We start from the raw sequence: 14044 nt of genomic DNA on the forward strand, positions 1-14044 counted from the left end.
GCTTTTCTGGATGTGTGCAACAATTGAAAATAAGAACAAGCAGTTGGAGTAGGCCATTCAGGCCCTTCAAGCCTACTCCATTATTTGACATGATCATGGCTGATCTTATCTCAGCCTGAACTATGCTTTCCTGCTCCCCATAACCCTTCAAGTTGTTATTTAAAAGTCTGTCCATTTCCTCCTTAAATTTACTCAGCGTCCTGATAGCCACTACACTCTGAGGTAGGGAATTCCATATGTTATATAATACTGCCTAATTTGGAGGTCAACTTTCCCACTTGAGTTATCATACCAGAGAAATATGGTATTGATAGTTCTTGCCTTCTTTGGATCCATTTTGTGATGCCAAGTTCTTGGATACAGTGTCCTTGGAATTTATTTGTCACACAAGTTTCAGGTCCTGTTTTTGCCCTAGATGCGAACCTTCCACGTTACCAAGTGGTCGAGGTGATGTAAGATCTCTACAGGAGCTGCTGTCCCTCCAGGCTCATTCCTGATTAACTTGAACAAGTAGTTGGATATTTCTTCTTACTGTTGAAGTGTTCTGATCATGTATTTTCCTCTCCAGTCTATTGGCACTTTAGGGTTTGATTCTATATTTTTGTGAAATTTTTTTCCCTCTTGTTTTGACTGTTCTTTTTCTTCAGTCATATAATCAAAGTCTTAAAAGGTTTTTTTTCCAGCCTTCATTTCCAGCTATTTTTCTTCAAGTCATACAAGTAAGGGTACAGCTTATACAACTAGTGACGGGGTTTTCGGTAGTACTGTAGAACAGAGGGACCTAGGGGTATAGGCATTTAATTCTTTAAAGTTTGCATCACATATAGGCAGGATGGTTAAAGAGGTGGTTGGCACACGTGCCTTCATTGCTCAGTCCTTTGAGTGTAGGAATTGGGACATTAAGTTGAGATTGTACAGGACTTTGGTGAGGCCTCTTCTGGGATATTGTGGCCAGTTCTGTCATCCAGTTGTAGAAAGCATATTATCAAGCTGGAGGGGGTTCAGAAGGGATTTACCAGGTTTGAGTTATAAAGAAATGTTGGTTAGGCTGGGACCTTTTTCACTGCCGCATAGGAGGTTGAGAGGTGACCTGATAGAAGTTTATAAAATAATGAGAGGTATAGATTGAGTTAATGGTAGTTGTCTTTTCCATAAGATGGGGAATTTCAAGACTAGGGGCATAATTTAAGTTGAGAGCAGAGAGATTTAAAAAACACATAAGCAAACTTTTTTGCACAGAGGGTGGTTTGCATGTGAAATGAACTTCTTGAGGAATTGGTGGATGTGGGTACAATTACAACATTTAAAAGGCATTTAGATGGATATATAAATAGGAAAGATTTGGAGGGATATGGGCCAGGAGCAGGCAGGTGGGACTAGTTTAGTTTGGGAATTATGTTCAGTGTGGACTGATTAGACAGAAGGATCTGTTTCCGTGCTGGGATTTTTAAAACAAATATAATTTTGAAAGAGCTCATGCTCAATCATTACTGGACTCTGATTGGTTAGTTGGGTATTGCTTTGTTGTTCACATATTACCAAATTGTCATCTGTTTGACTTTTTCCCTTCCCACTGTGATTCACCATCTGGTTTCAATCAGTTTGCTACATTTAACAAAATCAAAATTCTGGGGATACTGGAAATGGGAAATAAAAACCAAAAGTGTGGTGAAACTCAGTAGGTTCAGCAACATTGGAACAGGAGTAGACCATTCAGCCCCTTGAACTTGTTTCACCATTCAACAGGATCATGGCAGATCTGTGGTCGAACTTACCTCTTGGCCCATATACTTTTGCTGAGCAAAGCATTTTCTATCTCAAATTTAAATTTAACAATTGATCTAACATCCACTGCTATTTGTAGATAAGAGTTCCAAACATCTACTACCCATTGTGCTTCCTAACATCTCTTCCTAACATCTCTTCTGAATGGTCTGGCCCTAACTCGAAGACTATGCCCCCTAAGAATCTCCAGTCATTGGCAATAGTTTATTTATATCTCCCGTGCCTTTTTCTCTTAATACCTTGAAGACTGTGATCAGATAACTCCTGAATCTTTCAAATTCTAGAGAAAATAGGCCCAATTTGTATAAACAAAAATAGAAATTGATGGAAAAATTCTCAACAGATTTGGCAGCATCTGTGGAGACAAACATTTTGATACCAGTGACCCTTTTACAGAATGGTCATAATTATAATGATGATAATGATTATAATTTGTAATCTCTCATAACTTAACTGTTGAAGTCCAGGATCATTCTTGTCAGCCTACACTGTACTCCCTACAAGGACAATATATTGTTCTGAAGGTGTAGGTGTAGATCTGCTTACAGTGCTCCAAGTAGGGTCTAACCAGGGTTTTGTATAGCATCCGTGGAGACAGAAACCAAAGTCACATTTCAACTCAGAGATGATTCTTCATATGTTTTTTATTGCTGCATTTAATAGTTGTATTTAAGTTATTCTATTTAATTCAGCTGTATCACTGCAATTGTCAAGTGCCAACAACATTAGCGAGTATTGGCACCAACCCATTTCTACATAACAAATACTGCTCTGAGGTCTTAGCCAGTCTGTTAACCCTTTGCTTGCAGAAGGACAAAGATAATCTAATTTACAGGCACAAAAATTACAAAGCTAGAACAAAGACACAAAAAGTAATTGAAGGAGTTATTGGAATGTCAGCATTTATCATATATGGGTTACAATACGAGAGGGAGGGAGTTTTATTTTGTCATAAAGAGCCTTAGTTGGACTCTGCTGAGATTTGTGTTCAGTTTTAGTCATAGCAGCTCAAAAGGATAGATTGATCTGGTGCAGATGCAGTACATTTTCTCCTCAGTGAAACTGCAACTTAAAATAGGGACAAACGTGAACAAAAGAATGTCCATAAATGTTATTTATTCAGATGTTCACTAAAGTTATAGTTCACAGAATCCCAGGAGATCATTCAGCCCAATATGTATGTGGCTCTTCAATGGGCACATACCATTTGCCTGCTTCTAACCCCATAGCTTTGTACTTTTTCTTTATAATTAAATAATCATCCAGTGTCTTCTTGAATACCTTAATTTAACTGCCTCCATCACACTTCCAGACCCGAATAATTCATTGAGTAGAAAAGTCTTTTCTCACATAATGTTTGCTAGCTTTGCAAATCATTTTAGATCAGTGCCATCTCATTCTCAGTCTTTTTATGTGTGGAGCAATTTCCCATTGTCTACACTATCCAGACCTCTCATGATTTTCACAACTTTCATCAGATCTCCTCATAGCTATCCTGTGTCCGACCAGAATAATCTAAACCTCTCCAATTTATCCATATAGCTGTAAGCTTCTCATCTCTAAAATCATTCTTGCAAATCCCTTTTACATTTGCTCCAATGCATGTAATGCAACACCCAGAAATGTGCACAGAAGTCCTTCTAAAAAGTGTCTTCTTTAAGTTTAGCATTATCTCCTTGCTGTTGTACTCTATGCCTCTCTAAATGAGGCCCAAGGAACCTGTATGCTTTATAAACTGTTGTCTCCATGTGTCCTGCCACCTTCAATGATTTATGCTTGTGGATCACTCTGCTCCTGTACCCTCTTAAGTATGGTACATCTTTAAGTTGTATTGTTTTTCTCTGTTCTTCCTATCAAACTACATCACTTCCCGACATTTAACCTCATCTGCTAGCTTCCTGCCTCTTCCACCCATTTGCCTCTTCTTTTAGATTCCTACCCTGTTCTCCTCCCAATCCTTCCAAGTTTTATATCATCCACAAAGTTTGAAATTGTCCTCTGTCTGTCAATATTTTATCATTAATATAAATCGGGGAAAGCAAAATTCAAATATCAATCACTGGGGAACTTCACTACAGATCTTCCTCCTTCTGAAAAAGATATTGATCACTTCAAAACAAAACTCAGTACTTTAGTTCAACATAATTTCCCCGTTAGAAATCCATACTAGCACTTTCTCATCAACCCATCTTTCCATGTGACTGGTAATTCTATTGTAAATAATTCTTTCAAGAAGCTTCTCTACCACTGAAATTAAACTTGCTGGGATTATTGTTGCAATCTTTTGTTGACCAAGAGTGCAATATTTGCAATTCTCCTCTGTGACCTCCCCTGAGTCGAGAGAAGGTTGAAAGATTATCACTTTCACATCCTTCAATATCCTTGGATAAATCTCATCTGGTCCTGGTTCCACATCATTTACTGCATCCGCTGCACCTGATGTGGTCTCCTCTATATTGGGGAGACAGGCCGCCTAATTGCGGAACGTTTCAGAGAACACCTCTGGGACACCCGGACCAACCAACCCAACCACCCAGTGGCTCAACACTTCAACTACCCCTCCCACTCCACCAAAGACATGCAGGTCCTTGGACTCCTCCATCGCCAGACCATAGCAACATGACGGCTGGAGGAAGAGCGCCTCATCTTCCGCCTAGGAACCCTCCAACCACAAGGGATGAACTCAGATTTCTCCACTTTCCTCATTTCCCCTCCCCCCACCTTGTCTCAGTCCCAACCCTCAAACTCAGCACCACCTTCCTAACCTGCAATCTTCTTCCTGACCTCTCCGCCCCCAACCCCCTCTCCGACCTATCACCCTCACCTTAACCTCCTTCCACCTATCGCATTTCCAACGCCCCTCCCCCAAGTTCGTCCTCCCTACCTTTTATCTTAGCCTGCTTGGCACACTCTCCTCATTCCTGAAGAAGGGCTCATGCCCGAAACGTCGATTCTCCTGCTCCTTGGATGCTGCCTGACCTGCTGCGCTTTTCCAGCAACACATTTTCAGCCCTGGTTTCTTGTCAACCTCAATATTGGTATCGTATCCAATAATTCTTCTTCACCAATTTTGAATCTAACTCTGTTATGATAGTCTGACTGGCGTCTACCCTTTTTAATAAAGACAGATTCATTTTGTACCTCGGCCGTTCCCTTTACTTTGACATTTAGGTCCCTTTTTGATCCCTAATCAGCCCAACTCCTCCTTCTTGCCACCTTTTTGTTATTTACAGGATACTTTGGTATTCACTTCCATACAGTCACAGTGTAACAGAGATCTACAGCACAGAAAAAGGATCTTCAGCCCATCAAGATTGTGCCAGTCAAAAACAACAACCTAACCATTCTAATCCCATTTTCCAGCACTTGACTCATAACCCTGTTTGCCTTGGCAATGTAAGTAATATGGAGTTTGCCAGTTTTTTCTCGTAATTCCAACTTGCGCCTCCAATATGCTTTTTACCTCCTTTCTGAATCTTCTATATTCTTCTTGGCTCTCAATTGTATTTTCTACCTGACACCTCTCATAAAGACTCTTTGTCTTCTTTATCTTAACTTATATCTTCTTTTTCGTCCAGGGAATTATGAATTTCTTTGCCTTCCCTTTCTGCTTTGAGGAAATATGCTTTGACTAGATTTGAACCATCTCCTCTTTCACGATCAGCCCATTGTTCAGTGACAGCTTTTCCTGAAAACCTTTGTTCCTGTCTACCCATTCCAGCTCCATTTACGCTACATTGAAGGTGGCTCTCTCCCAATTAAATATTCTTAATCTGGATGAATAGTTGTCCTTTACGAATATCATCCTAAACCTGACAATACAATCATTGAAATCTCCTAAATGTTCCCCACTCTCACGTAATCCTCTTAGCCCACCTCATTCTAACAACTATGTCCAATACTTATCATTTTTTGTTGGATTTGATGCTTAATGCTGTGGGAAATTTTTCCAAACATTGTCTAGGAATGTTTACTCCTCTCTGCCTTTAAGGCTAACACTTTGCCAGTCTACATTTAGAAAGTTAAAGTCTCCAGTTGTGAGCAGACTATAACATTGGGATTGTATTGTAATTTTCCTACAGATTTGTTCCATTCCATCCTTCCCATTAGTTGGTAATGTATAGGCTACACTGAGCAATATAAGTGCATACTTCCTGTTTCTTAGCTCTAGCTAATTGAACACTCTGGGATATCCTCTTTCTCCAACACCATCATGGCCTGCTTAAACAATATTGTTACCCCCCCCCACCACTCCTTTCCAGCCTTTCCTATTTTTACTGAACAGCTTTTACTCATGAATATTCAACACTTGGTCCTGGTCTTCCTTGGGTCAATTATCTGTTATCACCACAACTTCTGCATGACAATCTGTGCCCTAACTTGTCAATCTTATTGACTATACTCTGCATATTCACACACATCACATTCACTCTGATTTAGACTTCATTACTTTTTCTCTTACTCTAACTTCATCCATGGACTGCCTATTCTTTACACTAGAGTTATCTGTGTCTATAAGTATTTTGTATGCTCTGGTATTCCCCTGCAATACACTCCTATCCTCTCAATAGCACAATTGGATTGCCCCACAAGGAACTCAGTCCCAGCTCTGTTCAGGTACAACCTGTCCTGTTTATATAGGTGCCATCTTCTCCACAGACAGTCCCCATGTTTCAGGAATCAAAACCCCTCCTACCTGCATCATCTTACTAGTCACTCATTCAGCTGTCCTACCCAGCTGTCTTACCTACTCACTTACACGTGGTATTTGGGAGTAATCCTGAGGTTAGAAACCAAAACCACAAATCAGCCCCCTGAATTCCAATTGTAGGACCACATCTTCCTTCCTACCCAAGTCTTTGGCACCAATATGGACCACGATTTATGAGTTGTTCACTTTCTCCTGGAAGAGTACACTGCACTGACTCTGCGATACCTAGACCCTGTCTCCAGGGAGGCAAGACACCATCCTGGTGTCGTATCCAAGGGGAGAGAAATACCTGACTGTTCACTTAACTAATGAATCCTTTACCACTATTGCTCCTCCTTTCCTCTTCCTTCTCTGCCATATACTCATGTATAAAGCTCACCCTCTGGAGGAATCAGTTGTGCCTTTCCTGCCTGTAGATCTGTCATGGGGTATGGGGCTCCTTGGTCTGACATATTTGATTAGTGGTTTATATAGTTTCCGAAAAATCTCTCTACTTTTATACTTGATTGCCTTTAAAATAAAAGCCAACATTCCCTTTTCCATCCCTATTACCCAGTGAGTTTGAATGTTTGCTTTTTGTGCTTTTGGTCAATGGCAGCCCCCAGGATATTGATAGGGGAAGGTATTAAGGGTTATGGTGCCAAGGCAGGTAAGTGGAATCAGACTGGCTCATTAAATGGTGGAAAAGGCTCAAGTGGTTGTGAGGCTATCTCCTATTCCTATGCAAAAGAATGCTGTTCACATAAACACACTTGTAAGTTTCAACACACAGTCTTGGGATGTTGCGGCTTTATTAGCATAAAAGATTGAACAGTGTTGTACATAATGACAGCATTCTGTCTGCTTACAGATCATAAGCATTCCATGTCTTGTTTGAAAGTCACTGAGCAATGCATAAAGGATCAAAATGTGTGCAACCGACATCTAACTCCTCAGAAGAAGGCTTGTCCTCAAACTCGTAAACATTGCAACCTCAACAATTGTCACAGTGCAATTCGATCCTTTTATGGAAAGATCTCACCGGATCTTGCTGAGATGTTAGTGTTCTGTGGATGTCGCCCGTCCGATGAGCTTTGTCTACAGGCAAAGGAAACCCTCCACAACAATTCCTGTGCCAATCACATGGACACAAAGCCAACGTGTCTTCATTTGAAAGAAAAATGCTTCAATGAAGACATATGCAGGTTAGTATGTTGTGCGAAACGTCAAGTCTCTGCTCAAGTCTTCCCCAGTCAAACAGCCCCAATTCTACATTATTGGATTTTGTTATCACTGTGCCAGTCTCTAAACCAGAAGAGCACCACTTGCCAAAGAGCCCCAATGAAGAAATTTACCAGCCAAGATTTCCCTTGTTGCAACTTCTGGTTTAGAATCAAAGTAAACTCGATATTAATTAACAAACAAATTACCTATTGAATAGCAGGTATGATAAAGACTATCTCACGGAGTTTCGAGGTGGTCCATTCCTCCTCCATGGCCAATAAAGTTATTCCAAGCTTGAATCTTCCTGGGGAAGACTTCCAGACTCTTTCCCCCAAGGGCTTATCATGGCAACAATGTCATGTAAACAAGGAGCTGACACAAGAAATTTCTGAGTTCGGCCGCATGGTTTTCTAGTGCTTGATCTTGACCAAAGTGCTACATTCATTAAAATAGGTCCAACATTTCAGGGGTTCACTGCTTAATGAGCCAAAAGCTAGAAGCGGTACAGATTTTATTACAATCTTATAACATTAAAGCAATGTAATATTTGTGCTTTCAGGTCAAGATATGAATTGTTTCAAGCAAAATGTTGGGGCCACATGACAAGAGTATGTCAGCAAGGCTATGAAAAAGACTGCCTCTCAGGACTCACATGGAATGATTGGAGCTGCACACCCAATGCAGAGTGTATGGCAGCATACATCAGTACACGTGGCACACTTCTGCAGGTCGAATGCACGTGCAGTGGTATTACAAAAGATGATCAACTCCTTTGTGAACAATTCCAGCACATGTTAAATTATCAAGTGTGTTTCAGTAAGTCATGTGATAATTTACTTTCTGACATTCCCTGCTACTGTTCCTTCTACTCCCACTGAAAGTGCTTGGGTCTTGAAGGGGAATAATTAGCCAGGCACCACCTTATTAAAAAAAAATGACAAACAAGGAGTATGCCAAATCTGAGAAAAACTGTTTGAGGCAAAATTGTAGAGTCCAATGTCCAAATAAGAGTTTCATGTAACAAAAACATTTGGTCTGTGGTACATAACTGGTAAATTACAATGTACCATGATTATAATCTCTTTAGAAAGGATTTGAGAAATTGGAAATAAAATGGAGGAGTGACAATATTGGTAAAGCACGCTAAAACAGCATTAAGAAGAAAAGTTGCAAATAAGTGTGAGTTGGCTATAGAAAATTTCTTCAACAGATTCAAGTATAGAATAAGAGGTCAGATTTTGATCGGGATTGACAATTGGCAGGGGTAAAGTGGTAGGATACATGAATGCAGAGGTTTGTAGCAAGAACATCATAATAACGATTAGGAGCTTTAATTTCCACATAGGACTGGTAGGACCAGAACAAGTGAGTTCCAAAGCCTTTTAATTTCTTCAGAATATTTAAGAAGCGTAAGACTAAAACAAAACAGCGAGCTGTATTAGACCTAGGAATGAGTTATGAATCAAGTTAATCAATAACTTCATGGTAGGTGGCTATATCAGTAATGTTGACCATTTGTTAGCTTAAAGAAAAGCTTCTAGGGGAGGTGATAGCACAATGATAATGTCACTGAGCTAGTAATCTGCACCTCTGGCAGGTAGGATTCAAATCTCACCGTGACAGATGGTTACAATTTGAATTCAATAAAGATCTGAAATGAAAATCTAGTCTAATAGCTTACCACTGTCAAATGTAAAAACTAATCTCTTTCAATAATGTCCCATAAGGAAGGAAATCTGCCAACCTACATGTGACTCTAGACCACAAAACCTTAGCTGGTGACAACCAGGTCCCATGAGCAATTTTTAAAAATCACAGTAGAGCAGCAAGAAATGTGAGCAATAGTATAAATGACAAAGAAAAAGGTTCTGAATGAATTTAAAGACCAGTAGAGATCTTGCAAGCTAGGAGAGAACAGCAAAGAAATACAAGGAAGTAATTTGAGCTACATAGGCAGAATATGTGAAAAACCTTGTGACAACTATCAAGTAAGACACTAAGGATATTGTAAGTAAATTCAGAGAAAGAGGGTGGTGAGAAGTAATGGAGCCTCTTAAAGACAGGTTCAAGTGACATTAGATGTGGATGTCAGGAAATGATGGAATTGCTAACAGTATACTTAGTATCAGACTTTATAACAGACCATAAGGATAAAGAAACCGTGATACAAGAAAATACAAATAAATTGAGACAGGAGCTTACAAGATTTAACATAAATAATAAAATGGTAATAGAGAAAATCATGTGACTAAAGATAAATAAATCACTAGGATCTGATGTCTACCAACTTCAAATATGCAAAGAAGTTGGGGAAATTACGTTTGATCTAACTAGGACCTTTCACAGCTTTCTTAATTTCCTTTCAAGGTTAGGCTGAACATTTCAAAATTCAATGTTTTAAAACTGATTTTTGTGAGGCAAGGGTTAGGGAAACAAGGTGAGCAAGTGGAATTATGATACAAATTATCCATTATTTAATTGAATAATGGAACAGGCTCAAGGGCCTATATGATCCATTCCTGTTTCTACGTTCCTTCTGTCTTGTGCCTCACTTGAATGGTAAACCTTCCTGTTTAAATCAAGGCAGTGAATACTGGCACAATATTTCCCATGGAAGCACAATTTTCATCCCAGTGCTATGGTCGTTGAATATCTGTAATATACACACAGTTCTGTAAAAGGCTGCATTGAGCTAACAGAGAATGAGCTGGAAATATGTTGCTGGAAAAGCGCAGCAGGTCAGGCAGCATCCAGGGAACAGGAGAATCGACGTTTCGGGGATAAGCCCTTCTTCAGGAATCCTGAAGAAGGGCTTATGCCCGAAACGTCGATTCTCCTGTTCCCTGGATGCTGCCTGACCTGCTGCGCTTTTCCAGCAACATATTTCCAGCTCTGATCTCCAGCATCTGCAGACCTCACTTTCTCCTAACAGAGAATGAGTCAGCTATTGAACTTGACATGTATGCATATGTAGAACAATTCAAGACCACACCATATACATTATAGGGCAATTTTCTGATGCCTCATTGAGGAGCTTCATGTAAATCTTAGAAATCAGGCTGTATTTAGCATAGATCAGGAAATTGCAGGCCTACTACCCTCGATCTTTTATCTAACAAAGTTGATGAATAGAGATTTATGTGCAATAGAGAATGGGTGCATTTCCCAATATATGTTAGTGGCATTAATGAACTAGGAAATGAAAAACTGCTGGGACATGGTTTATCTTTTTTTAAAATTATACCAGTAGGAAAATAAGAACAGGATTAGGCCCTTTATTCCCTCAAGCTTGATCAGACATTCAATAAGATCAAGGCCTAACTTCATATATGTTTCTTTACTTCATATCCTATTGTAGCTTTAATTTACATGAAGCAATCAAACACAAATTTACAGTTTATGTATAATTTACTATTAATTGCTGTTTGTTAGAGTTTTCTAAATTTCACATCTGCAATGTCCAGCTCCAATTTTTAGAAAATGCCCTCTCGTCCAACCAGAGGAAACAGTTTATCTCTATCTAAGTAATTTATTAGCCTTAATATTACAAAAGAAAATCATACAAATCAGCTCTCAACTTTCAAAATTCTGCAGAATGCAAACTGATTGTGTAAGCCCTCCCAGACTCCCAGGTACTTTGTGGGTAAATGCACACTGACCCTTTCAGGTTAATGAATCCTTCCTGAGATATAGTGCCAAGAGCTGCTGTCAGGCATGATCTAAGCAGACCTATGTATAGCTGAAGCATAATTTCTACCCTTTCAATTCCAGTCTGCTTGATATGGAGTACTCTCAACGTTACAGTATTTTCTGTAACTGCACATGACTTTTTCGTAATCCATGTACCAAGTCTCTTTAGACCTCGAGTATTTCCAGCTTTTCATCATTGAGAAGGTGTTTTTAGGCTTATGTATTTAGGCTTAAAGTGGATGTGCTCACAGTTAAACCAATTTGCCACAATTTTATATCAATCAATATTGCTTTTTGATTTTTTTGCTTCCATCTTTCTTCCTTACAAAGCTGCCTAACTTTGTATTGACGACAGACTTGGATAAGTGGCTCTTCATTCTGAGTTGTTAATAAATGAGGTGAACAGTTGACAGCCCAACACAGATGCTTGCAGAACATAACTAGGTATCTTCTGTCAATTAGAATACCATTTATACTGCCTGCTGTTTTGCCAGTTTCCGAACCAGGACAAGATTTTGCTTTCAGTTTCTTGCACTTTTTGTTTGTCTCCACTTTTTAGAAATCCATGCAACTTCTGTCTGATTGGTTGAAAATGACCAAATGTTTCATCATCTTGCCTTAATTATAGACTCTTGTATTCCACACAGCAGATGTTTGGCTAAGTGGTCTGTAATTCCAAAGTTTTATTTTCTCTCATTTTTCTTAAATAGCAATGTGACAATGCAATTTTCTCATCGAAAGGAATACTTCCTGCATCACAGTATCTTTTGAAGATTATAATCAGAGTATTTAATGCTGTCACCCACATCCCTTATATCCCTGGGATGGAAACCATTTCATGTTGGACTTTTGTTACATTTTAATGCCATTGTTTTCTTCATTCCTTTTATTTTGCTTATGTTAATATTTTTGAGTCTCTTCATCAGATCCCTTGGGATGTCTTGCCTGCTGGTCAATGGTAACCCCCATAATGTTCTAATTGGGGGATCCAGCAATGTAATTCAAGGAACGATGGTTAGATTCTCATTTACTGAGGATGGTCATTGCCCAATACTTGCGTGGAGTGAATGTTACTTGCCCAGCATTATACTACTTCCTAGCAAAGGTTTCTCTTGTTACCTGTGCCAGTAGGGGGCATGTTAATGTTCACACCTGATTAAACGTGGATAGAAGGTAATGGTGAAGTGGGGGTGGCAAGTGAGGGGTCAGAGGTGACATTTTAAAATAACAGGTTCAATTTACTGGTGACTTTCGCTCAAGATTCAGATGAGCTTCTTCTCCTGGTTATAGGATGAGCATTTATATAGCACTAAAGTGCTTCAATCAATTAAATATTTGTCAAAGTATACTTACTGTTGCACTGTAGAGAAAGATGACAGACAATTTGTACACAACATCCCATAAGCAGAAATTAAATGAATGATTCATTTTATTGAGTATTACTGTTGCCAGTGCCTTTAATTGAGGAGAACATACTTTTAAATGTTAAGATGAATAAGACCATAAAATATAGGAGTAGGGTTAGGCCATTTGGTCCATCGAGTTTGTTCCACCATTCAATCATGGCTGATATGTTTTTTAACCCTAATCTCCAGCCTTCTTCTTGTAATCTTTGATCCCCTTACTAATCATGGACCTACGTATCTCTGTCTGAAAAACATTTAATGCCTTTGCTTCCATGGCCTTCTGTGGCAATGAATTCCACAGATTAAATACCATCTGGCTGATGAATTTCCTCTTCATCTCAGTTCTAAAGGGCCATCCCTCCACTCTGAGGATGTATGCTCAGGAACTAATCTCTCCTACTCGTGGAAACATCTTTTCCACATCAACTCCATCCAGGGCTCTCAGTATTCTGTAACCTTCAATGAGATCTATTGAATATAGACTCAGAGCCCTCAACAGCTCTTCATATGACAAACTCTTCATTCCTGGGATCATTGTTGTAAACTTCCTCTGGACCCCCTCCAATGCCAGTGCATCCTTCCTTAGATACAGTGCCCAAAATATTTCAAATGTGGTCTGACCAGAGTATTAGGAGAAAGTGAGGGCTGCAGATGCTGGAGATCAGAGCTGAAAATGTGTTGCTGGAAAAGCGCAGCAGGTCAGGCAGCATCCAAGGATGCTGAAGAAGGGCTCATGCCCGAAAGGTCGATTCTCCTGCTCCTTGGATGCTGCCTGACCTGCTGCGTTTTTCCAGGAACAAATTTTCAGCTCTGACCAGAGTATTACACAGCATCAGCAGTACATCTCTGCTCCTGTACTCTAGCCCTCTCAAAATGAATGATAACATTGTATTTGCCTTCCTAGCTGCCAATTGAGCCTGCATGTTAACCTTAAAAGAAACCTGAATTTCAATTCCCAAGTCCTTTGGTGCTTCAAATTTCTGAAACCTTTCCCCATTTAGAAAATAGCCTGTGCCTCTCTTTGTCCTAACAAAGAGCATAACCTCATACTTTCCACATTGTATTCCATCTGCTACTTCTTTACTCACTCTCCTTGTCGGTCCAAGTCCTTCTGCACCCTCCCAACTTCTTCAAAACTACCTGTCCCTCCACCTAGCTTCGTGTCATCTGCAAACATAACAACAATGCCCTCAGTTCCTTCGAGCAGATCATTAATGTATAACAATGAATACTTATAGTCCCAACACTG

The 14044-nt window shown here is 39.6% G+C and overlaps 1 protein-coding gene across 1 annotated transcript in view; it reads left to right on the forward strand.

Moving 5' to 3' along the window:
• Positions 1 to 14044, forward strand: part of gfral (GDNF family receptor alpha like) — a 58685-nt gene that overhangs the window by 11933 nt on the left and 32708 nt on the right. Inside the window, exons 5-6 of the mRNA XM_087975818.1 lie at positions 7347 to 7680; positions 8259 to 8515. Of these exons, the coding sequence (XP_087831944.1) occupies positions 7347 to 7680; positions 8259 to 8515 (591 nt within the window). The remainder of the gene's footprint in view (positions 1 to 7346; positions 7681 to 8258; positions 8516 to 14044) is intronic.

Source organism: Chiloscyllium plagiosum, unplaced genomic scaffold (genome assembly GCF_037043375.1).
Source record: "Chiloscyllium plagiosum isolate Xiang-an unplaced genomic scaffold, Cpla_swu_hap1 HiC_scaffold_3, whole genome shotgun sequence".
Classification (NCBI taxonomy): Eukaryota; Metazoa; Chordata; class Chondrichthyes; order Orectolobiformes; family Hemiscylliidae; genus Chiloscyllium; species Chiloscyllium plagiosum.